The sequence below is a fragment of the Eleginops maclovinus genome, chromosome 4 (assembly GCF_036324505.1).
Source record: "Eleginops maclovinus isolate JMC-PN-2008 ecotype Puerto Natales chromosome 4, JC_Emac_rtc_rv5, whole genome shotgun sequence".
NCBI lineage: Eukaryota > Metazoa > Chordata > Actinopteri > Perciformes > Eleginopidae > Eleginops > Eleginops maclovinus.
Window position 1 is genome coordinate 22,539,637 of NC_086352.1, and position 26,134 is coordinate 22,565,770.

Here is a 26,134-nt window from a genome sequence, read left to right on the forward strand (position 1 = left end):
TGTTCATCTGTGTTTATATGAGTACATCTTTGTGATTCTGCAGCTATGTGTGTATGAAGCTATATGAATACAACACATATTCTTATCTGTTTTCTGTGTATTTCTGTGTGTGAAGGGGTGAAGAGGTTTACAATATGTGTATGTGTCTGCAAAAGTGAGAGAGAGAGAGAGAGAGAGAGAGAGAGAGAGAGAGAGAGAGAGAGAGAGAGAGAGAGAGAGAGAGAGAGAGAGAGAGAGAGAGAGGGGAAGCATGACCTACATTTGGCAAAGCTCATCGTATGAGCATGAAACTGCCTAACATCACCCCAGAGCTCCGCAGCACACAGCTCTGCGATTGGCTGCTCTCAGCTCCAGCCTGACAACAGCACTGGCATCACCCAGGGGGAGGGGGAGGGGGGAGAGAGAGAGAGAGAGAGAGAGAGAGAGAGAGAGAGAGAGAGGCGGCACATACACTAATTCAAGAAGAAGTAAAGATGCAAATAGATGATTGGATAAAGAGAGAAAATAGATGGAGAGTAAATCAAAGGATCCAATTAGAGACAGTATTGCTCTTGAAGGTGTGTGTGTGCATGTGAGTATCTCACATTTAGAGGACAACTATTTTTTACACGCTAACATTTTTCTCTCTACCCATTTAGGGACAAAAAGCTGAGAGTTGTTTTGAGATGTCTCTGGTGATGGCAATGTCAGACGATTGGTCAGTTCACCTCTTTTGTCCACAATGACAGCTGAAATGTTTTACAGACATCAATGCTCTCCAGAGGATGAATCTGAATTACTTTGGCGATTTTGTGAATTTTCCACTAGTGCTCCCATGCAGTTCAACGTATTGTATGATTGAATTGTTTCAACAACCAATGTTCCTGAACAATGTGTCCACCAATCAGATTGTGCCGAAACAAGTTAAGTTGTGCCAATATTGAATATTATAAAAACAACAGCTTTGAGCAGGGGACTCAACACTTAGAATCAAAATGGCAAACAAAGCACATTTCAGTGGGGCTCAAAAATAAGGTTTGCCCACTTGGGCCTGGGTCCAGTAAGATGTTAAATCTGGCTAGTTCATTACATCTAGCAACTCACTTGCTGCCAACCTATTATCTGGCAATAATCAATACAAATATGTGATCAGTCGCTGCACCGTTATAAGGCCACAATGGCAACAAAAGAAAAGCTTGTAAGTGCTTGATCACTTCCTCCTAATTTCAGAGATGGACATGGACAGTACCGGGCACTCGGGCAGTGATAACCGCAAAAAAGATCATACAAAAATGTATGTAAAATGTGTATCAGTGTAAGTGAAAATTCATGTTGGCCAAAAAAAATCTAACCAATATGCCTAACCAGGCAAATGAAAAAAAGAACATTTAACCCTAACCAGGGACACTCTTGCAAAAGAAAAGACTTAGACATGTGAGATTCACAGCCAAGTATTTTGCATTTCCTTTTCTTTCATCACACCCATGGTGGGTAAATGACTCTAGTCTTACTTGGATAAGATAAGGTTTAGGTTTATTATACGCCAAAGGTTTGAAGTATGCATGTATTGATATTATCGAATATGTGCAAGTAGGTGTAATGTAGTCTTAACTGAGTGCTTACATCCTAAATGTGTGTGTGTGTGTGTGTGTGTGTGTGTGTGTGTGTGTGTGTGTGTGTGTGTGTGTGTGTGTGTGTGTGTGTGTGTGTGTGTGTGTGTGTGTGTGTGTGTGTGGAGATTCTGAGTTTAGTGTCTTTGGTCATGTGAGCTGTCACAATAGAGTGGGGATTTGCAGCTAGGCACCTCCAGAGCTGACAAATGCACACACACACACACACACACACACACACACACACACACACACACAGACACACACACACACACACACACACACACACACACACACACACACAGACACAGACACACACACACACACACACACACACACACACACACACACACACACACACACACACACACACACACACACACACACACACACACACACACACACACACACACACACACACCTCTTCTGCCTCTGTGTAACTGTCTCTCTTTCTCTCTCTCTTTCCCTGAGATCCCCAGGCACAAGGCATTATGGGAATCACTCTGGCATGGCTCTCGCTCTTCACAGCTTTAATCTTTAAGTTGTTTCCATAGAAACGTCTTCGTTCACTCAGTTGATAACTGCTTGATGGTTTTTAAAGCTATAGAAAAGTGTTCTCACCCAACATAAACCTCCTCCTCCATAGCCCAACAACAGAGCAACTTGTGTGTCACTGTACCCTCAATGATCCATGATTTATAGGAACTGAAGAGTCAGTATTGATGACGCCAGGCACACATGATACAAATATTTTTGGAATTATTTAGTGATTTCTACAAACTATATAATTTTGTAACCACAGTAATAAAATGCTGTTTTAGCAGTTAAGGTGGTATATCTTAAGGGAAGAAGACGTATAAAATGTAATGTAAGCAAAGTCACAGCTCAACTGCTATAGGAGACAAGCCTAGGGACATTTGGTAGGTGATGTGTTTAATGAACTTGCTGCATAGCTTCAGTTGTTTCAGGTTGCGGTAGCAGAAGACCGCCTCCTGTCGTCAGATACAGAGTGTCAGTGTTTCCTCAGTTGCCTCAGAAGCCTTTTTCCCTCCCTTCCCATTTCCACTGCACACAGACACAGCGAAAAACTGTGAAAAGCGTATGTAGAATTCAATGCATTTAATATGAAAGACAAGGTTTACCAAATATGCATCTACATCTACATCTACACACACACACACACACCCTATGACCAGCGGTTGGAGTCTTCCTCAACACACGCACAGCAGGAGATCGCCAACTCCCTGCATATGTGCCGGTTTCCATGGAGACACGCAGTTAAAAATAACATGGGCGATGGCTTGTCTCGTGCGATTCCACCAACATGGCTGAAGTATTAACTAAACACACACACACACACACACACACACACACACACACACACACACACACACACACACACACACACACACACACACACACACACACACACACACACACACACACAACAATATGAAATCACACACAGACACTCTTCTATCGCCATGTTGGCATGGTGGTGACGTTTCTTCCCGCCCTCTCACTGCTGGTCTATGAAGAGATGATATCAGATATTAAGATGTGAGTTGAAAACAAAACGCCTCTTGTAAACTAAACCTGAATATACCCTACTGTGTGTTGAGTTGTGCTGCAGTTAGTGGAGGACTATGAGGTTTAATGGCTTTAAGGATATAACTAGCAAAGACCAATACCGATGATGTGTTATGCCGTGTTCAGAACATTTCGGTCTGTTAAAATGCTAACAATCTTGTCGTGACTTGGGCTAGAGGCATGAAAATGATATGTAGACCCCTCACCAATCAGAGATTGGCATCATTCATTTTCTGCAAGAAATTCCAACACGCCTGTGATGACGCATCCCCATAGGCGTCTATCTACACAGGATCCAACATAACATAACAAATGTATTATGGTGATTTAAAAAAAAGACTGTGATTCAGGGTAGTATCCTTTCATCAAACTTGAAAAAGAAGCAGAATCTAAAGAAAGCACTTGCTGCCATGAAAACCCAGAGAGAATTTCTTTAATAAAACAAGTTACTCTAAATGTGTGACCTAAAGCAGTTTAGTGGTCAGGGTTATCCATTAAAATCCTTGTGAAGTAACTTATGCAAGCAGACAAATACAGCGTTTCACTTATCGGGGACATGTAATGGATTCAAACCCAAACAACTCCATGTGACCCATAACTCAGACAATAAACGTAAAATCATTCTAAATTGTCTGCATGTTTCTAAAGCAACATGCCTTTAGTCAAAAGACACAAGATTGATGTTCGAACAAATAGAATAGAACATTACGTACAGTCTATCATTCTCTACATATAGCCCCCCTGATTACTACATCTTTAGGAAAAATGCTGCAATATTGATGAGGATTGGGGAAATACAGAAGCTTGACAAAGAGAGGAAGTCCTACAATAACATGAGATGATAAAACATTCATCTCCTGCTGCTTCTTTTGACAGAAACGGGAGTTGGGAATTTTGAGATTTTAGGATGATTTCGGACCTTACATTGAATGCAAATTATATAGGTTTTAAACTCCTCACTTCCAAACAGCTACAAAATGCTGCCTGAATTTCCAAGTGTTTATTTAATTCAGCACTACTACCACTGCTACTGATTTTAAATTCTAAAAGGAATAGAAAATAAAAATGCTTTGTAACCAATACATGTAGTATTTACTTCCCCCCTTTTAACTTTGCTTATTTGCTTAAGTATTGCTAAATATATTTAGTTAAGCTAACCAGGTAAACAGTATTTTGCATAAAAATATGTGAGTAACAATTGTCTCATCTCATTTTTAGTAAGCTTTTTGATCATAATGTTAAAATTGTTTCTTTTAAATACAGAGCTGGGGCCAGAAGGCAATTATCAAAGCTAACCCTAGAAACTGAAGGCAGGAGGGGCACTTTTGCCCAAAAGTGAAACAGATGTGACACAATGTACTCGATAATAGACTTTAAAATATGTTGATACAAGACATGAAAGTGATATTCATTGTCTCAACCTTGAAAAATATAGCAAATCAGTTACATCTGTTGCTACATTGGGAGCCTAGTATTTCCAGCCCGTAAACAGTTTTCCTACAGTATCCACACCTATGCTGTTTTTTATTTGGATCAGCCCTTCTTTAAGTCTGAACATATAGTAACAATGTGATAAACACATGGCAGCGCTCACATGTCCAACGTGCAAATCCATGATGTGATTATCAGTCCACACATTGCACCAACCATTCAAACAGCAGTGTTTCTGAATCAGTGTAGTGGTTATAATGTACCACTAAGGGGCAGCACAGGAACACGATCAGTGGAGTCTGTTAATATTCAGTAAACAGCGAGAGCTAGGAAATAATCCTTTGAACATTTAACATGCTTATGATATTTTCTTTGGCCCTTTGGGCTCTCTGTGACATGGCGGGTGCTATAAATAAGACTTTTGAATGTATTGCCAGACAGTGTAACTCACCTCTGCTACAGGTACAAAAAAAGACGTCAAACCCTTATAGAAGTGTGCGCACAGACACACACACGCTTGTTAAAACATGAATGTGGTGCAGGTCAGGGGGGCAGAAAAGGGATTGAGGACAGAGGCAGAACAATAGTGCAGGTGTGCAGCTGGGGAAAGAGCGATGGGAGAAGGGAATGGGGGTAGTATGATTTATTCATTTAGTGTGAAAGGAGGACACACACAAATAGAGAGAAACAGAAGGACTGCAGGAATAGCTAGTCTGTGTATACAAAGCTAACAAATAATTGAGATTCTTACAGAAAAACAACTCTGTAAAGTGTGTTTTAAGTGACTTAAAAGATGATACTGATTAAGTGATTTGGCTTAAGCACCCCAGGCAGGACTAACCACTATCCAAGAGGCTACGGTGCAGCTCATATGCGGTTGAAAGGTCTGTGATCCAGCCCTGATGCTTCATAGATCACTCAATACTCTGATTGACAAACAACCTCAGGGACAACAAGCTATTAAAGGCCTCCCAGCAGTCCTGTTAGAAAACTGCTGCAAATAACTGAGGACGAGGAATGTCCGCGCATTTAATATTCATGACGGCGATCTACTCCTTTTGTGCTGATGTTGACCACTGCGGTGAATTGCATACAGACACGTGGTGTGCTGCATGCATGTGTGTGTGCAGATATATTTGGTGTGTCTGTGTCGTCCCCGGCCACGGCGGGAGGCTGAAAGCTCCTCGAGCAGACTGCCAGCTCCGCCAGCTCTACTCCAAAATCAGTGAACTGCCAGAGCTCCAGATTACAGCAGATTACCGGGCAGGGTGCTCGTACACTCTCTCTGTTTGTGTTTGTGTTTGTGTGTGTGTGTGTGTGTGTGTGTGTGTGTGTGTGTGTGTGTGTGTGTGTGTGTGTGTGTGTGTGTGTGTGTGTGTGTGTGCGTGCGTGCATGCGTGTGTGTGTGTGATTTTATCTTGCTACCACACGAGAACATTTACTTCTCATTAACAGTGTAGACAAATACCAAGTGTCCTTGATTAGACACTGACTGACAATGAGAATATTTTGATTCCAGTTTTCAAAGTATTGCCCGATGTCAATGTCAGTGTTTAACGTTCATTTTAAATAATAGTATTTGGCAACACAAAGTCAGGTGTTCTCTCTCTCTCTCTCTCTCTCTCTCTCTCTCTCTCTCTCTCTCTCTCTCTCTCTCTCTCTCTCTCTCTCTCTCTCTCTCTCTCTCTCTCTCTCTCTCTCTCTCTCTCTCTCTCTCTCTCTCTCTCTCTCTCTCTCTCTCTCTCTCTCTCTCTCTCTCTCTCTCTCTCTCTCTCTCTCTCTCTCTCTCTCTCTCTCTCTCTCTCTCTCACACACACACACTCTCTCACACACACACACACACACACACACACACACACACACACACACACACACACACACACACACCACACACACACACACACACACACACACACACACACTCTTAGATCACCACTCTTTGGTGGCAGCAATGGAAGGAATGAACATGCGATACATTTTCCCAGCATGTGGTGGATTAATACATTAATACTTTGTGGCCGCAGCCCCCCCCCCCCCCCCCCCCCCCCCCCCCCCCCCCCCCCCCCCCCCCCCCCCCCCCCCCCCCCCCCCCCCCCCCCCCCCCCCCCCCCCCCCCCCCCCCCCCTCCACATATAACTGCATCAAAAAGAGATTACGGTCAGGACAGGCCATGCCCAGGCAGGATTCTACCATCTGACACCGGGGGACGGGGGTGACTCATAAGAGACAGGACAGAAAAGTGTTTTGAGTTTGTGATGAAGTGTAGGCGCATCATTCCTTGTGAGTGCAATGGATCTTTCAGCGAGGCCATTGTGTCCACATGACTCACAGACGAAGGAGAAATATTTGTTTTCAGTGACGTGTTGGGTCAGCTGAACGGAGGAGAGAGCAGGGACAGCAGGTGGGTGGGCGAGGAGGTGGTGGGGGAGGGTCTGTGTCTGCAGATGTTGCTAGTCTGGATGTCGGGCTTGCACAGGAATGTTTCAGAAAAGTCTGCAGTAGTGAATATTGAGAGACAGATGACAACCAGTCTGCAGGAGAGAGGAAGGAGCGACCCAGAAAGACAAATCAGGGGAGAAGAAGAGAGAGTAGACAGCTGCTGAGCATGGCTCTGGCTTGTCTCGGTCTAGGCTGCGTCCCTGTGCGATCCAAAGGTACTGTCTCTGCAGCATCAGTATGTTCCTTAAAACCTGTGTAGTTCCTGTCATCATCGTTAAACAGTAAAAGGACTTTCGATTAAGACAGCGATGTGTCCTGTAGTGTCACTGTGCTGATGTTACCCTGTGGCATCATACTGGCTCACTGTCATGAACAGGAGAATCGTTCTGTCTGTTATATGGTCCTAAACTTAATCACAACCATCAATGCATTTACAATAAGCTGCTATTCTATGTCATCGTTATTTATAAAAGTTTATGTGCTTACTACGACATTGTTCTGGACATGAGGTGGTAAGATAAGATTTGATTACTTTTTCCGATACCTAGGTGTTGTAGATATCAGCTATATCAGGCTGAATATTAGAATAGTTTGTATTGGTACTCCAGTCATCTGGAACATATTCATTAAAAAGGAATTAAGATTTAATGTTTCATTCATTGCTTACATATTACATTTCACAGTGTAAACATCTCGAATGACAATCAATTGTAAACCAATTGCTAAATGTATAGACAGTAACTTAATCTGCAACATTTTCTAAATAGTTTTTACGCCTTTTTCTATCGTTTTGTCCTTTTTGTATCGAAAATCGCAAGAATTTACTGGCTACAGCTCTATAGAGAACACTTCCTGGTTATCTTCTAATATCTTCCAATAGTCTTCGAATAGTTAACTCAAGCTACAGTATCTGCAATTTAAACTGTGGGAAGCTGTGAGGGGCCTTGATCACTATTGTTTGCCATTTTGTTGATCAAGTATGGGAGACAATAATAAAGCTTGTAGTTTCAATGAAGAGTTAAGAAGGTGATGCAGACAATGTGGTGGAGTTTGGAAACTGCATGTTAAAAGGAAGATGTTAAGCTTTGATTGGTGTGGATTTTTATTTATCTATCTATCTATCTATCTATCTATCTATCTATTTTCAACAGTTGCATTTTACTTTATGCTGAGCAAGCAGGAAGTAACACACTAGTATTCCTGGAAATTAAAGCAATGTTACAGCAAAAGTTGCAACAGTTTGAACATCTTACAGCTGATATCAATATGAAACGTTAAAAATACTGCTATTGATGAGATGGGATGCTGCGTTGTGTGACTGCTGAGGCGTTGCAGGCGGACTCAGTGCAGAGTTTTCCTCTGCAGAACTGGCCAGCTAGTGTTTCTTATATAACAGCTGTCTACTATGACAAGATTCTGCAGCTACTGCCACAGGGAGTGTGCTGCCTGACCCAGATACACCCTAATACATTCTCCACTAATGACTTACATTCACTAACATCTGGACCAGAGAGGGATACAATCATCATATAGCTAGACCAGAAAGAGAAAGAGCAATATTAAATCAGGAGCATGAGGACAATCAGTGTTCTATTTGCAAATGTCATGGATGACTACCGTATGTCTGGTTGGGATGTTTTGTATAGTTTGTTGGCTCTAGAGGGCTGAAGATTTGAATAGCCTTCATGTGGTCGGCAGTAAACATCATACTATTATTGTATTTGTTTTATTATAGTTCTTGTTCTCTACCACCTTCTTTTTCTTCTTCCCTAAAAGTGAGTGGATCTCAGAAACCATTAAAACCCACATCAGCCAAGGCTCCCAGATAAAACTCATTCACTGCTCATGTAATAAAAATTAGACCCATTAGCCAGATGAGTCTCAAATGGTGCCATAAAAAATACTTTTACATTAAAGCCCATAACTCACCAACTGTAAATCACACAGTTAAAACATCTTAGAGTGTTAAAATTGATGAGATGGCTCTCCTGGCACGCGCCTCATAAGGGCTTTCTTATTCTTCAGCCCTTGCTACTCTTTGTTAGTTTTTATGTTTATGTGAAGCACCATTGTTGCAAATAAGAGGCTGAGATTTGAATTATATAATGTTTTGCCAGTAAATTCCTTTTGCTTGTTTATTTTCAGGTTGTTCAACATAAACACAAGTGCACTGTCATCAAACCAAGTTTCAGCAGAACAAAAAGGCTCATGTTTAGTGTTTATCTTCTTGAATATTGCTGCTTACAGTTAATCCCTCCTTCTATTGATTATAACATCTGCCAATCTATCCAAGTCAACTGTAAGCATAGGAGCCAACATATATTTTACACTGAAACTTGAACAGAGGGACATCCTTAACAGGTTCCCTAACCACATGCAACCCCCCTTTGTGCAAAAGGCAGTCCTTGGACACAAAGGTCCTTGGAGTAGGTGTTTTTTTACATAATTGGTTTGATTGCAGCTGTCAGCGCATTTGGCCTTGTTCTGGCCGGAGAAATGTACAGTCTTGAGCTGATGTGGGATGAAGGAGGAGTGAACATTTGGCCTCCACAGGACCTGAACAAGCCATAAATATTTTTCAAACGGTGTACAATTTCAGACTATCTCTCATGGAGGACACTCATAGTTTCCTGGTTGCCCACATGAAAACGGTCTGAGATAATGTGTATAAAATATTGTTCAAACTTTTTAAAAGTTATAGAAATGTTCGATCACCTCCCACTCATCAATTCGAACGAAAGGCGGCTTTAGATGACTTTTTGTCCCACCAACAAACTATTTGGTTGAAGCACACCATCACCTCTGGAGCCTCACTTCAGCCCTTTAACCTGGATATTAATTCAAAGGGGGGCACACTGACATATTGAAAATATGTTGTTGGTATATAAGGAAATCCTTTATTTTCCTTATCCCCCTTTGACTGACCATCTCAGCTCATAACTGTTGCAGTCTGTCTTTTATTCTGCTTTCTACCACCAAATATGAATCACAACATGTAGTTTCGACAGTCTTTAGACATCTTTCTGTTTTATTAAGGACATAGGGAGAACTAAATCCTTGCCGGTGTAACCATGTGAAGCTAAACACTCATGTTACCTTATTCAGCACAATACCTAAATTCCATTTCTATCACACAGGAGTATATGTTTGCATTACAGCTATTTAATCCTTGAACTACAGTTTTTAGAGTGCATGGCCCCTGTGAATGGCTGCATTGGTCTCTTTTCTGTATTGCTCTGCATTTTTTTATTACATAGTCTTTTCCCCCTTTTTATTTTTTTACTGAACCTCCCCTCCTCCCCTCTCCTGCTACTGTTGGCATGCAAGTCCTGATGATGACACTGTAAGTTGCTGACACTGCACCTGCAGATTTCAGTATAAGGGTAGGCAGAGATGGAGGCATACAGTAGGGAAGCAGAGAGATGTTTGGTAAAAGAGCAAGGCAGACAGAGTTGGTGTTAGGTGAGTGTGTACATGGGTCTGCTTCTGGATGCTAGCAATGGGTAACTCTCAGAATAAGCTTCATTACAACCAAATGCTGAAGAGGAGGAAGAAGTGCAGGACAGCAAGAGTGAGTCTGGAAAATGCAGGTAGGAAAGAGAGGTGCAACTCTAAAAGATGCTGAATACAAAGATTTTGTTACATGCCACTAATTGGAATATACTTAGTAATGATGGTGGATCCTCTGAGATATCTTAAATAACTGACAGTAGTGCAACTTTCATGTTTTCTGAGACTTTTTTAGGGCTTTGTGAGTTGCCACCAGAGGGAAGGTTGGTGAGGCTGTGAGAGGGAAGCATCGATACACCCCGTGTAGAAAAGTAAATTATTTTGGAAGTTTGTTTATTTAACTTTGTGCTGTAGCCCAGCAACAAACTGTAAATCTACATGTTTTTGAACATTTGCAGACTTTTTGTTATTTTGTTAGCTATGCAGGTCTTCTACTATATTTTTTGACAGTATAGGGATGCGTTACAGATACACATTTCTTTACAAATTGCTACCTAAAATGCTTGCTTAATGCTTAAGCAAGATTATGTGCAGAGTTTATCACTAGAAGGCTGTTTGCACATTGTTATTCTAAAATGTGCTCACAAAAAAAATCTTAATTTGAGTCATCTCCATACAAGCCAGTGTGGTGCAGTGGGAACCTAAACAAGTGTGATGTGGGAAGATGAGACTCATTCCCTGAGAAAGGCCTTCAGAGTAGTTTCTGAATGATGTTTGCATACAGTATTTCGCTATGCGGAAGGAGGAGTAGATGGGATTTTAAGATTTCTCAAACCAAATTGTTACTAAAAACCATTAGACGCAATAGACCATTTAGAGTATTTTTTTTATATTTGTTTAGGTGTTCTTTTAGTAGAAAAACTTCTTGAAAAATACATATTTTCATGTTTTCAAGACATACAGAATAAAGGAGCAAAAAACGTTTTTCTTAACCCGTGCATTATAGCACTGCAACTTGATGATGATTAGATGACTCTACATAGCAACAGCAAAAGAGAAAGAAAGAAAATATTATAAAAGATGAAGAGAAGGAAGGGATGATGATAAGACAAATCAGGGTAACAAGTGGGCTGGCTGACAGTAAAGCAACAGCAAAACATTCAGTCATTTGACTGTCACATCAAATATGTTAGCACCTTGTAGTAATATTAAACTTCACTGCCCTTCTATTGTCTTCTGTATAAACAGTCAGTACAACTCAAACTCGTTTATTGTTTTTCAAAGATTATGCAGATATGTCAGTTTAATGAGCAGACCAGCTCATTACAGCTAACTAAGCATTCCCAGGATTGCAGCTTTTAGCAGAAGCAAAAATAATGCCCCATTGCCCATAAGTGACAAATTCCATAATGCTGTGATTCATCTTGTATTTATTTCAATTTGCCTTTACATTTCTCTTACTGATTTTCTTTAATGCAGTATTTTTGTATTTTAAGACTTACATGCTAATAAACAAGGCAGTATCTTCACCTGTATGTGACAGTCTTCAGAGCAGAATGCAGTGTAATTATTTATCTAGTGTGAATAAGCTGGCTTTCTGGGTTACTTTAACCTTGTGGTTTAAAATCGTGCGGGTGCTGCTGATGTGAGCTCACTGATTTGATTGCGGGAAAAGACGAGCCTTGATGAGCTATGAAAGGTTGCTTGGCTACTGATGTACAGTGTGGCTTCAAGGGCACAATTGCATTTTAATTCCGAGTTAAAAGAAGAGAAATAGATTTGATAATAAAAGGGTGCTTCAAGAGCAGATAAGAGAAATGAATAATCACAGTCTTCTCTCCCACCTCACTGTGGATCAACGGTTTTAATCCACTAAAAATTAAAGTTAGTGATTCTCAGGTGTACATAATGCATCATAGTAGTATTTACCTTGTTTTCTGACAGAAATAAAAAGGGTAGCGAGTAGTGACATAAAAATGGAGGATTGTGAGAAATGTACAGTGGTGTTCTGTATGCAGCGTTGCAGTGGTGAGGCGTGTTTAGCTGCCACCTGCTGGCGTGTCTCTGCAATTGTGTTATGTTTGGAGGTACAAATAGGACTATGACATGCCTAACATAACACTTGTAGAATTACTTTTTTGTGTATCCACTCCTAATATTCGTATTCTTATTTTCTTTTCTTTTGTGTATTGCATTTCTTGACTTGCTTTGTTGTAAGACCTGCAGGTGGTACATTGTAAAGCCTGGCCTGGATCTCATCTTGTTGCAGTTTCTCATACTGTGGCATCTCTTTGATGCTGTTGGTATGGGCATGAGGGTTGACTTAAGCATGACTTAAAGAATCAATAACATATTTGGCAATGATTTACCATAACTACTATAATAAAATGTTAGGAATTAAAATATATTTTAATTTAAGGCATACAAATATTTCAATGGTTTAGACATACAAAGGGTTCATTTGATTAATTGCAGTTTTTGTTTGAGGTTATCCACTACTTAAGCACAATATCAACTCAGGACCTCAAGATATAACATGCTTCATTGTACAAACTCGATGCCCGGTCATGTAGAGGCCTCCTAGAAAAATATAGTTGAAGACCTAAAAGTATTTTTTGCCAGGCAAAAACGTGATGCTACTATCGTTTTGACCTTGCGCATCTTTGAGTGTATCAACATGGCAAAATGTGTTCCTGGAGACACCTATAGTAGCAGTACCTAAACCAGAAGACATGTTGAGCATAGATGGTCTTTCTGTGGACAGATTTAAATTCTGTAAGGTCAAAAACACACAAGGGGCATTCATAAATCTCTTACAGGTTTGTAGTTGAGATCAAAATCAAGGCATAGTTCAAAATTAGCTGTGGTCCAAGCAAGAGTGCAAAGAGTGAAGAAGGAGCTCAGGCCCACAGCTCATTTTCGGCTCCTAGGCCTTTGTTCAAATGGCAATGATTCTGTAAGATTAAAACATGTGTTCTTACATTACCTCGAATTATCCATTCAAGATCACAAAATGTTAAAAAAAAAGCACCAACACAAAACCAATCGATTTTCTTTTCTCTACTCAGCGGTGTCGAACTTGGATATAGAGAGCAAGCTGTCGCTTCACTATCAGGCTCCATGGCACCAGCAACACAACGTGTTTCATCCTTGTAGCCGACCACCATGTTTGGAGGAGCTGCACAGAAGCGCTCAGTTCAGTCTCAGGGCGCTACACCGAGGTGAGACAGGCTGATCCGCTTTGCACGGCTGCAATACAGACGGTTGATTACAAATGTATTGTCAGTTTTAATGTATGAGTGTTTGGGTTTCACAGACGAAGAACCACAGCACCACCGCTCCACGAGTCGGGAGAGAAACAGGGTGACGATCTCTATCTCAGTGGCGCCCCCTATGCCCACATTTCCCTCGCCACACAGCATTCGCCGGCAACAGAGGAGTCGCTTGGCACGAGCGGTAAGGATGACGCATATCACACAATCAACCAATCAGGGATGGTTATCCAGAAATGGTTTACTTTAAATGGCAGTAAAATAATAACGTGATGCATTTCTTATGAAGCAGTACTTGTACTTGTAGCACTTGTAGTACAGTAAATTCTAAATGTGTACCTAGACAAGTATCACCCACTGTAAAGTGAACACTGAATACTCAGAATGCCTTGTATGTTCAGAGAGCTACAGGATATTGAGGAAGACATTAAGTAGAACATAAACCTTTTGCATTTTTCATGTTAAGATGTTTTGACACCTTTGATTCCTATTAAATATACATTGCAAATAACTGACACAGTATCTCATTCTGATATCGCCAAGCAGCAAGAGAGAGCAGAGAGGGAGCGAGAGTTAGACTATCAACCCAGGAAGGTAAAACTGAAACATGTTTGTTCATGTCTGTAAATGTCTAATATAGAAGGCTGCTGTGAGATGTGTGTTGTATGCAGCTATGTGTACAGTCTCTGTTATGTGTGTTGGGTTTAATGTAAAATAATACTACATTACATTCCTGTATAAAAAAATATTATGTTCAGAACTTCTTTATCGCATTGAATGTAACTGTTTTTATTTCTGAATCCTTGAAGGAGAGGACCGTGAGAGAAACAGAGATCCAGACCATACAGAGAAAGGTAAGCCAATTCTCTGACACATATTCAGAAGAATTAACAACAAGTTTAATTTCATTATTAAAACACTAATTTGACCTACACATCAGCTAAAATTGCACGTATGTGTATGTCCTTCTGCTGCCACAGGAGAGGCCAGGCAGAGAAGCAGATGTTCAGACGATCCAAAGAAAGGTAAGAAAGATGTTTAAATGGTAAACTATCAGACTTCTACTGCACTAAATAGTAACTCAGTTTCCTTAGAAAGAAAAACTTGGAAACCAATGGAACAATAATGTACATTGTCTTACTCTGCATGCTTCACCTTTTGATATTCTTTAAGTCTTCTGTTTCAATTTGTTATTTTTTGGATTACTAAGTCATGTCCTCTGTTCCTTTGTTTTTCTTTTGTCTTTTTTCTGTTAATAGTTTGCATGCTTTTACTCACTTCACCCTATTGAAGGTTGCATCTTCATTCCATGGAATAGAAAGGTATCAAGCATTTGATGTTTTGTATCCCTTTTTCTCTATAATCAAATGTTGATGATCTTGATAGCTTGACCCTGCACCCTGCATCCTTTTAGTATGTCCAATTAAGTAAATTATGTATTAAAGCTGTAACACTATATCAGCACCTACCATGTATAAAATGTTGCTGCCATCAATCTGTTCCTTCCAGGCTACCTCGACAGGGGAAGGTGAATGTGGTGAGGTCCTAGTAGGCCACAGAGCCAAGGCATCAGCCCCCAATGCGCCCTTGACCAAGGATAAACAGACAAACTGGTCCAAGGAAAATCTCCCGCCATCAGATCAGATGTCGGCAACTGATTCTCACTCCATCTCCTCCTGCATTATCCCCATTAATGTAACTGGTAAGAAAAAAAAGCATATAGGAAAATTAAGAAAGAGCAAGGTTGACCCTAGTAAGGATCAATCTGGATTTGTTTTGTTATTGAGACAAAAGCGCAAACAATTGACCAAACGGCTACTTTTCCCAAATCAGGAATCAAACCCAGACTGCCTGCATGAAAACCAGGATTCTAATTGAATACGTTAAACTTAAGCTTTTTATATGGCTTATGGCTTCTATGTTGTTATTGCAGGAGTTGGGTTTGACAGGGAAGCAAGTGCTCGTTGCTCTCTAGTCCATTCCCAGTCGGTTCTTCAGAGGAGAAGGAAGCTGAGGAGGAGGAAGACTATCACAGGAATACCCAAAAGAGTACAACAAGACATGGGTATGTTATAGAGTACACCTGGAAAATTTAGAGTTACAGTATATACTGTATTGGTCTTAATCTTGTAGTTTTGGCAAATTGCTATTGGTTTCATTAATATTTTTCCAATTGAATTGCTGAGATCTGGGAATGAAGTGACCTTGCTAATACAGCCATGAGTTCATGAGGGCAAGTTTAATGAGCAGCAACAATCACATGCAAACTAAAATACTAGGCAGTCTATTTTGAATCTGTTACCCAAACTGTACAAGCTACTTCCTGGTTCAGCTTTGTCCTTTTTACCTGTAATTTCGCAAGCATGCAGTTTCATAATGCAACGGACAATTGTCATGTTCATCTTTGTTTTTGCATCAAAATAATATGGTTTCAAGAACATTGTTTAGCTGTGGATGTGTTCACAATCTGATCATGATCATGCAAGGTCCCAATTCTCAGCAAAAAAGCTTGTGTGTTAAATGTTAACATAAATTGTAGGACTAACATTTAACATGGTTTATTCGTTTGATTTCAGATTCAGATGAATCGCCTGTAGCAAGAGAGCGCACAGTGATTGTCCATGCCAACTCGCACCATCTCTCTCTCTGTGAGGAAGACCTTTTAATCAGTGGTCACCTCCATCACACTCGTGACTCCGGCTGCCAGACAGATGATTTCCTTATAGCATGTAAGTAATTGGTTCTGGTCCCATACGTGTTCTTTTGACTAGGGCTAGAAGTTTGTTTAAGTATTTCCACCTACAAATTAAATTACAAAATATTTGACTGTAAACTATCACAAACACTTCAAGCTACAACTTTTGTTCTACTTGATACAAAATGAAAACTTTCCTAGTACTCCTTTTCCGGGACTAATCTTGTTTCAGCTCCTACAGTCTAAATGGTCGAAATGGGAAACATTAAAAAGGGAACTTTCTTTTAGTGTCTGGTCTTAATTATCTGATGGTGTGTCAATCAGCAGTTACGTTTGTCAGTATTAAACTCAGTTACTCGTTACCGTGTCATACTGAACTGTAGCCTATGGCCTACATTTTTTAACTTTATCAATGGCAAGGCTTTCCCAGTGCTGGTTGGCTACAACACTGTTTCCATATTTATATTGATTACCTATGCAGTATGTTCATGATTCACTTTTTATGTTGAAGCTTCTTTATTCAGCAACAGATTTATGCCTATACATTTGAAATTTAGGATGAATATTCCTCTATTTTGTCATATCCCGTTTTTTTTTTTATATTGTGCAGCCCTACATGACACTGGAATTCAAAAACTATTAATGCATGTGGCCGACATCCAATTCAATAATATTTCCAAGAAATAAAAATCCCTCATCTGTCTTACCATCCTTAGGTACAGCTGCTCCCTCCAGGAGGCGCATCAGAGCCCAACGTGGCCATCAGGGAATCCCTGCCTCTCTCTCCCATTCAACAGGCAACATTTCTTCCCTGGGTGACCAGTCAGATTCCACATACACCAATGCTGCAGGCCACGGTGGACGCTTGCGCTCTCGTAGCCTTCCTCGAGAGGGTGGACGTCTGATGGACAGTGATGATGATGATGATGACAATTATGATGATGATGACGAAGATGAGGACTTGTCACCATACGAAGCAGATGACTTTATTCCTTCGGGCCCTAGTCCAAGAATGAAGATGATGATGATGAAGGATGAAGAAGAGAGCACCGATGACCAGGCAGCTCCCGAGCCACTGCAACTTGGAAGCCTAAAACGGTTGCAGCGGTCTGGGGAGAGAGACAGAGGGGGTGGAGGAGGAGGGAGCCCAGAGCACAGTTGGATGGAGAGGGGCCGTTCTCGCTTGCCACGCAAGGCTGATATGGGCAGCTGCGAGATCTCATCAAGTTCAGATACTTTCAGTAGCCCTATTCACTCTGTGTCTACAACAGGAGTGCTAGGCAGCCATGTGGACCACAAGGAGGACCACCAATCATCGAGTGGGAACTGGAGTGGTTCCAGTTCCACCTGCCCCTCTCAGACATCTGAAACTATCCCCCCGCCTTCTTCTCCACCACTGACAGGCTCATCCCACTGCGACTCAGAGCTGTCACTCAACACTGTGCCCAATGCCATTGATGAGGGTTTCTCCCTGGATCCCTCTTACCACTCAGACCTCAGACCCCAGGGCCAGGGCCACAGGTCCAGTTCATTCACATCCTCAGCCACAGACCAGATGGACGATGCAGGGGTCAGTACAGCCAGTGAGGGGGAGTGGACATACCCACAAGATCAAGACCAAACTGATCCGGATCAAGACCCAGACCAAACCCAAAATCTTAGCCATGGGTTAGCCCAGGAGTACAGCTCTAAACAAGGTCTACAAGACCAACCCTGTTTTGGTGGCACTAAGACTTGCAACACAGAAAAGGGTTCTGGCTCTGATTACCCATCTGATACAGAGAATTTCTACTCCTCCTCTGTGCATTTTGGGTGTAATCAAAGTTACAGAGGATACATGTACAACTATGCAGACCCAGGGCCTGATTGTGGTCAATCCAACACTGTGGCAGCAGCACTGTCCCATGGAGTTTACCCCCATCCCTCAGCAGACTTCAGAGCAGGGACAATGACGCTTGGAAGGACTTGTCGTCCACTGAGGAAACCAAAAGTCAAACCTCCACCACCCAAACGGACAACCTCGCTGAAAGATACATTTAGTGGTGTGGATGTTGGAACAGACACACAGGCAGATCAGGATCAACCAAAGGCGGTTAGTGAAGAGCTTACCTTGTCTTCCACAGAGATGAAGCTGGAACTCGAGCTAGAGATTGGAGGTGCTCCAGAACCATTACAAACATCCTGTCTAGTGGCAGAGCCTCTGGGAACTTGGGGAAGGGGACTGGGTGAAACTGTGGACATAGTAGAGCCCATGTCCTTCAGCTCTGCAGATACACATTCATTTAAGAATGAAGGTGCTGTGCAATCTGACTATGCAGACCTGTGGCTTCACAACAACGAGCTGAAGTCTAACAATGGTGAGTACGCATCCATGTCTAACTCAAGCACAGCCACAGGTACTACTGTGATGGATTGTATGAAGTCACCAGACAGCTCTTCCTCCTCTACAGAAACTCAAACCCAGACCCTTGCCCAGGCTTCAGAGACCAGGGCAATAAGTCCACCTCTCCCACCTGGGTCACCTGAAAAGCTGGCTGGCCTTGCCTCCCCATCAAGTGGCTACTCCAGCCAATCAGAGACTCCAACATCAACATTGCCCTCATCTTCGGCAGCGTTCTTCCCAGGACCACTGTCTCCCTCAACTGGCAAAAGAAAGCCCAAAGTGCCCGAGAGAAAGTCGTCTCTCTCTTCCCTGCAGCACTTCCCCAGAGATGGAGCTTCCATTTCCTCTGGCTATAAGAGAGATCCAGACTTCCCACCTCCACCCTCTCAACTTGATCTCAATGTTCTCCATGGTGGTTATGTCAGACATACGTTATCTCACCGAACACACCACATGCACACGCTTCATCACAGTAAACATAGAGTCGCAAATGTTTTATCCACTGGAACAAAGGTGTTGGCCCCTGAGGCATCAAATGCCAACCCACCGCCCAGTTCAAATTCTGCTCTAACAATTCCACGCTCTAATCTATTGGTGATAACTCCATCTGCTCTTCGCTCAGTACAGCTGCATTCTATTAGCCAATCAACAGATCATTCTGCCACTACAGACCAGGAAACAGCAAGCGGAGCCGAGACGGCTACAAGACCCAAATGTCCTCCTAGTGTTTCTACCCTGGCTCCCCCTCCTATTAACACAAGGCCCCTTCCTCCTCGCAGACCACCTCCCAGACCCCCAGCTCATGACCACACCTCTTCCCCTGAACACTTGCAGCCACCTCTCCCTGGTCGCCACCCTGATGGGCCTCCATCCTATGAGAGCCTGCTACTCAGACAGGACCGCTATGGACCTGGAACGTTCTGGGCTATGACCGCCTTCAGAACCCGGGGGGACCCATCATCAGAACATCCAGAGGACAGCTCACCTTTGCATAGGCCTGTGCCACGTGCTCCACACCCTTCACCAGTGGATCTACACACACATATCCACTCACACACCGAGTTCAGAGGGCTCACACACTCAGCTCATGGACATCCAGAGTTTAGGGTTTTGGGCGAGCGCTCATTTTCCCAGGATGATGATGATGATGAAGACGATGAGGAAGAAGAGGAAGAGCAGGTCAAAGAGCCGCTGAGAGCTGCATGTTCCAGAGGAGGAATGCGATCGGTCCACCTTCCACCCCCAGCATATGAATTTGCTGGGGTTTCCCACTCAGACTCAGGGCCCTGGGCCAGTCCAGTCAAAGTGCCTGGTACCTCAATGGAGACATCGCATCCTTACCTAATCAGCGATGCAAGAAGAGGAAGATTTGAAGAGCAGGAAGAAGATGAGGAACTGACATCAGGTGCTACCAGAAGTGCCCATCAGCTGCAGCCACAAGAGAGCAAAGATGACTCCACCACTCCTGACACTGAGGATTACTTCAGTAAAGGTGAGCTAAATTTGTCTGTCAGAATTATTACTGTAGTGCAAAGATAAAAACATGCCACTGTTTATTTACGTTGCAAAGAGCCAACAGCTGCTACAATAGCTGGTCAATTGCGCAGTAGCCTCTACTAATGAACAGATAGAGGGAATATAGGATGATTATTTCCCCTATTGTATACATAATGATCAGACAACCAGATGACATGTGATAGGGATGTTTTATTCTGCAGATTCCACGCCAAGTGATAATTCGCTCTCCCCTCTGATGGATGACACCAAAGTGGATGATGACATTATTCTCACATCACCCAACAAGACACGTACAACTGAGGACCTGTTTGCCATGATACACAGGTGCTGAAAATGTTGCATTGCTGTCAACGTATTCAAATCCCTGTCTACATTGTCAATGTACTGCATGAACTATATATTTGCCATGTAAATTTAACGAACTCTGTTCATCCAATGCCTAAATCGTAATAAGGACTGTCCTGTCATTTATTCATACAGATCCAAGAGAAAGGTCCTGGGCCGTAAAGATTCAGGAGACCTGAACGTGAAATCTCGTCTCTGCCCTGCAGCACCAGTAACGCCTGCCTCCACTGTCATTATCCCGCCAGCCCCTCCTCTCAACATACCAGCCACCTTAGCCATTGCTGCCGGGGCACAACGAGCCCCTGTGCCAATCTATCGCAGCGCCAAGAAATCCAGCACGTCAAACGAGGAGTTTAAACTCCTGTTGTTAAAGAAAGGTAGCAGGTCTGATTCAAGCTATCGCATGTCAGCCACCGAGATTCTAAAAAGCCCTATCACACCTAAAATGCCAGGAGACCCCCTCCAGGAAGGGGCCATTAGACAGGCTGAAGAGTTACCCTATACACTCCAAGAGCCCCACCTTTCTGGCCTGGACCCAATCCAGATACCAGGACTTTTTCCTAGGGCCAACTCTGAGAGTTTCAGCCACAAAACCCTGCCTATGTCAGCTGCATCTCGACAGGGACGTTCTCGGATCCCCCCTGTAGCCAACAGCAGTCGCTACAGTACACGCAGCCGCCTCTATACGGCCCCCATGCAAGCCATTTCTGAAGGGGAGACAGAAAACTCAGACGGGAGCCCCCATGATGACAGATCATCCTAAAAAGCCCTGATGAGAGATGTCCTTTGTTGTTAGCTGTGTCGTACATTTCAAATGGCCCGTTCTACTTTTCTAATCTTGGATCATGTATGATCACGGAGAAAATTGTAATACTTCCAACACACAAAATATGACTGTTGCTTAATTGAATGCAGTTTTGGATCGACTATTCTATTTAAGGGTGTCAGACAGAGTGTTGTGAGAAACTGAATCATAAAAGGGATGATTATGAAAACTTTGAGGTTATACCTAAATACTGTATTATCAAAAGAATAGCTCCCTTATAGTTAAAGGAGCCAGACATAAGACCTATTTTGATTGAATTGTCTTTTTTAAAACAAAATAAATTTAAAAAACAGTCCCAAATGTTTGGTAAATTATGATAAGAAAATACATTTTGCATACGGACAACGTGCGTGTGCATGAACGAGCACATGCAGTGTCCACTGATATTTCTACTTCTTGTGTTTTGAATGGCGTGGGTGTGTGTATGTGTGTCTCTGAGGAACTGCTTTCTTACTAAAATTTTAAATTCTTAGAAAATGTAATATTCTTTAAACTTTTGGTGCCCAAAGCATTGGCCAGACTTCCCAGAGCCCATCATCAATATTCCTGCCAACAAGCAAGGGTTGTTTCCTTGTGGAAGTTACTAACAACACAGCACCAATTTATCTACTATATTTCCATCTGAAGACCTGGCATAGAGAGTATATCACACAGAGCCAATCATATATTTCTTCACATTAATTATATCCAAAAAGACTACATGATGCATGTATTTTTGTAAAACTGTGCTTCAGAACATGATGATAAAGTTTCACCATGTTGCATGACCCTATATGGAACATCCCCTGGATCCCGGTTTCTGTCAACATTTTTTGTGGTTCCTTTGTATTATAAGAATAATAATCTTTCACTGTGAAAGGTTTAAATGACATTTGTATTACATTGCCAGTGATCTTAATTGATTTGTCATTTGAGTGTCAATAAGAAGGAGCAAGGGCTTATGCCTAGATGGGGCCCATATGTCAAAGATACAGGCTAATTTTGGACAATCGCACAGTGGCCTTTCTCTACTAGAGGTGGTTGTGAGCAGGACATTTATACGTCCCTGCACATTTAAATGGACTTGTTCCATGTTCCACCACAAAATCAATCACATACTAACTTAAACCCAACCTTGACATCTAGTATGTTTAGACTGATTAATGCTTTCCACCTGCTGGCCAGTCTTGCTGTGCAGACCTGAAGTTGAAAGGGTGCATTTCAAAGCAGTATTAAAGATACCATTGAGTGCAGACGGTGAAAATGCTTTAGAAGGTCCTCAATCGGTTTGACTAGAGGTTATATTGGAAAGCTTTCCAAGAACCAACCTCACTTTTGCACTTCACGATTCTTCAAGAATATTCCTTGAAAAAATAAATTATATCTTATAATTAAATTGCATATGTATATTTCTACTGAATATAAAAAGTCATATCTATATAAAACAACAAGCTGAAATTTTATAGGGAAACAACCTGAGTGTAGCATAGAAGAACAGGTTTTACTGACAACATCTCACATGAGTACTAAAAATGTACACTGTTCTCCTCTCCTTGTTGCCTCTCTTTCATTTGCACTGACCCAGTAGCATTAGACAGGTGAAAGCTCAACCCAGTGGCTGGTGTACACCATTTTGTCTTATCCTCATATCACAAAATCTGAAAGAGAGGAGACAAGAGGAGGAAAGGACTACATATCACCAATAGTAAAGCAATGCATCCATTGGATTGTTGCATACTTTTTCCATCCAACACCTGGGTTACAGTATTAAATCACTCTCATCCTTCAAATAAATGTTAAACTAAAGTGTCCACAGAGTCCACAGTGTGTTATAGAAGCAAACTATCATCAATCTAAACGTTGAACTCTCACCTGCTTATCACATTAAACACAACACATAAACAGCTTACATTGAAAGACCATACTTCAGTAGAAACCATTCACTGTATTCTGTGAATACCTCAGCAAGCATATTACTGTTTTATTGTAAATGCTACAGATAGATAGATAGATAGATAGATAGATAGATAGATAGATAGATAGATAGATAGATAGATAGACAGACAACAAAACCACAATTGTTTGATACTCAGCGAATTTGAATTGCAGAACTGACACTGTGTAAGATGAAGAGGGTAAAAAGCTGTGAAATGAGTATTAGAATTTTACATTCATCATACCCGTATTGCTGAAGCGCACTTGTTTTGTTCATTGTTTTATTTGTTGTGTTTTCTATCGCATGCAATAAGCAAAGAAAAAAAAAGAAGAAGAAAAGAAAAGGACACCACCATATCATTATTTTTATCTGAGGGATGTCTCCATACCACAAGAAAAGATTTTGTATTTTCTGTTCAAATGTTCAAGTTCAATAGTGTGTTCTATAGATGTACAAACTGTCTGGCTAATTCTGTTCTGTATAGTCGTGATCACAAACAGGGGTTTATCTTGTACTGTATATCTACTCACTGGACAATCATACGTATAAGAGACTGTAAAGAAAATGATATAGAATCTGTCGGGATGGAGAATTTAAACACTTTTGGTGCTGTGTCCTAAACTTGCTGGAGCTGTGAAGTTTGGAGTGACACAAATATTTTCCAACGGAAAACTGCTGATCCAGTTTTAAATTGCATATCTTGAAAAGATGCTTTGGATGAAAAATGTACTAAATAAAAAAACAAGGAAAATATCTATTATGAGATCCAAAAAGTAGTCTGATCTAATCAGAAAGTCATTATTGTTTTAGTTTTGACTCATAGCTGAATTATTTGATTACCACAAAACTTTATTACTGAATAATTCAAATAAACACATCAGTTAGGTTTACTCAGTATTAAATGAAAAATGCAATGTGACTGTGAAATGCTATTTAAAATTTGTAAACAATACTCAAACTAATTTTACAATTTGTTTATGTGATTTTCCGTACTGTACTGATTATATAGAGGTATTTTAAGACAGTTTTCTTTATATGAAAAGCAGTGAAAAGAAGATTGAACTGTGAGGTTGCCATGCAGACTCTCGTTAACTCGCCGTCTCAAACCTCAGTCCTCAATAGTTTGAGAACAAAACAAGAATCTATGATTTGACAGGATTCTTGGTTTCAACTTGTTTTCAAATGTCTGCACGCAACTTTGCCCTAAAGACAAGTTTGACAGAAAGCACTGGGCCTTTTTTGTCAAAGGTGTACAGTATGGAATAACACTAAACAGGCTCTAAAATATGTGACAGAGAACTGAAAATAACACAGATGTTGTGAAGACACAGTGTAACTATCTATTTAAAAGAGGCTCCATGTTTAAAACTAGCTAGGACTTAACAGATTTGAATCACTTTTGTATTTTTGTATAAACCTGTAAATACGTTTTTAAAGAAAAAAAATGTTTCAAATTCTTTCTTTTGTAAAATAAATCAATAAAACAATAAAAAGAAAAAAGGTTTTTTTCAAAGTTTACATGATTATTTCCAAGCCTTTGTATATTTTGGAGCTGTGCAACACCTTTAGTCTTGTATTTATTTATTTTTTTGGGTGGCGGGGTTACAACATTGTGAAAATGCCATTATTATATATCTAATTCATTTTAACAGCTCATCAGGCTGCTTAGTAACTGTGCATAGAAAAAAGCCAATAAATGTGATTGCGTTGAAACAGAATGTCTTTTGTGTGACAATTCATTTCCTCCCTATCAGAACAAGTTGCACTGAGAACATCTCTCCACTGGACAGCAGTGCTTCAATGGTGTCTAGTTTCAGTCTCCACTACAGTATTTCCCCTTCAACTGTAGCTACTGGTCATATTCTGCTAAATACAACTCAGATTCCTTTGAGTATAATTGAAAAATACCTTAAACATTAAAATACTTCTCAAGTGGCACGAAACAAACAAACTGATATAAAAAAAAAAACAGAACTCAAGTTTTGAAATAAAAAACGGTATCGACAGGTTTAGGATAAACTCTCATTTTGGGATATTTAATTTGCCCGGTCTCAGTCTTAACTGTGCGATACATCGCTAAACTCCAAATGACAATTCATTTTGATGGCAAACCAAGACCACTCTATACGCTTTGTATGTAAACCTACAACTAAGCCTACGTTACTTGCACTTTCTAATTGTTTATGTTTAGGGGTTATGTGTACATTAGACTTACTTTAGTAGGATCCTTAAACTTGGGGATGAAGTAATCCGTTTTTCCGTCAAAAAAACAAATCAGGTGATACAAAGTGTGAACAAGTATTTTTCTATAGTTTGTGTAAGTTAATTTCCGTTGTTCTATTTGACGCGTTGACGTCCTCAAGTGACTGAAATTCGAAATAGACGGTGAACCGGAAGTAAACCGTTGAAATAAAAAGTGAAATCAGTGACAGTGAGAAATATTTTGGTCTGATAACGAGTTACTATGACTTGGTGTTGTTTCAGATAAAGCTTAAGTTATTTAATGTGTGTAATATTTAGTGATATCAATTTCTAGTTGACTAGCACTTTATATTGGGGAAACTGTTACCATACCCAAATAAAGGGCATTTATAAAATCACCAGCAGAGGTCCCCAGTACCTACTTATGGTTACTATTTGGACCCGTTTCAAATAAAAAATAATAGTTCTCAGATATTTGT

At 41.0% G+C, this 26,134-nt stretch overlaps 1 protein-coding gene across 1 annotated transcript in view; it reads left to right on the top strand.

Moving 5' to 3' along the window:
* nhsb (Nance-Horan syndrome b (congenital cataracts and dental anomalies)) overlaps nt 1–25,136 on the top strand; it is a 42,091-nt gene extending 16,955 nt beyond the window's left edge. Inside the window, exons 2-13 of the mRNA XM_063880725.1 lie at nt 13,568–13,720; nt 13,816–13,955; nt 14,318–14,365; nt 14,581–14,625; nt 14,752–14,796; nt 15,031–15,093; nt 15,281–15,473; nt 15,705–15,836; nt 16,348–16,500; nt 17,183–20,341; nt 20,568–20,691; nt 20,848–25,136. Coding sequence (XP_063736795.1) covers nt 13,568–13,720; nt 13,816–13,955; nt 14,318–14,365; nt 14,581–14,625; nt 14,752–14,796; nt 15,031–15,093; nt 15,281–15,473; nt 15,705–15,836; nt 16,348–16,500; nt 17,183–20,341; nt 20,568–20,691; nt 20,848–21,475 — 4,883 coding nt within the window. The 3' untranslated portion in view covers nt 21,476–25,136. The remainder of the gene's footprint in view (nt 1–13,567; nt 13,721–13,815; nt 13,956–14,317; nt 14,366–14,580; nt 14,626–14,751; nt 14,797–15,030; nt 15,094–15,280; nt 15,474–15,704; nt 15,837–16,347; nt 16,501–17,182; nt 20,342–20,567; nt 20,692–20,847) is intronic.
* The last annotated feature ends 998 nt before the right edge of the window (nt 25,137–26,134 follow it).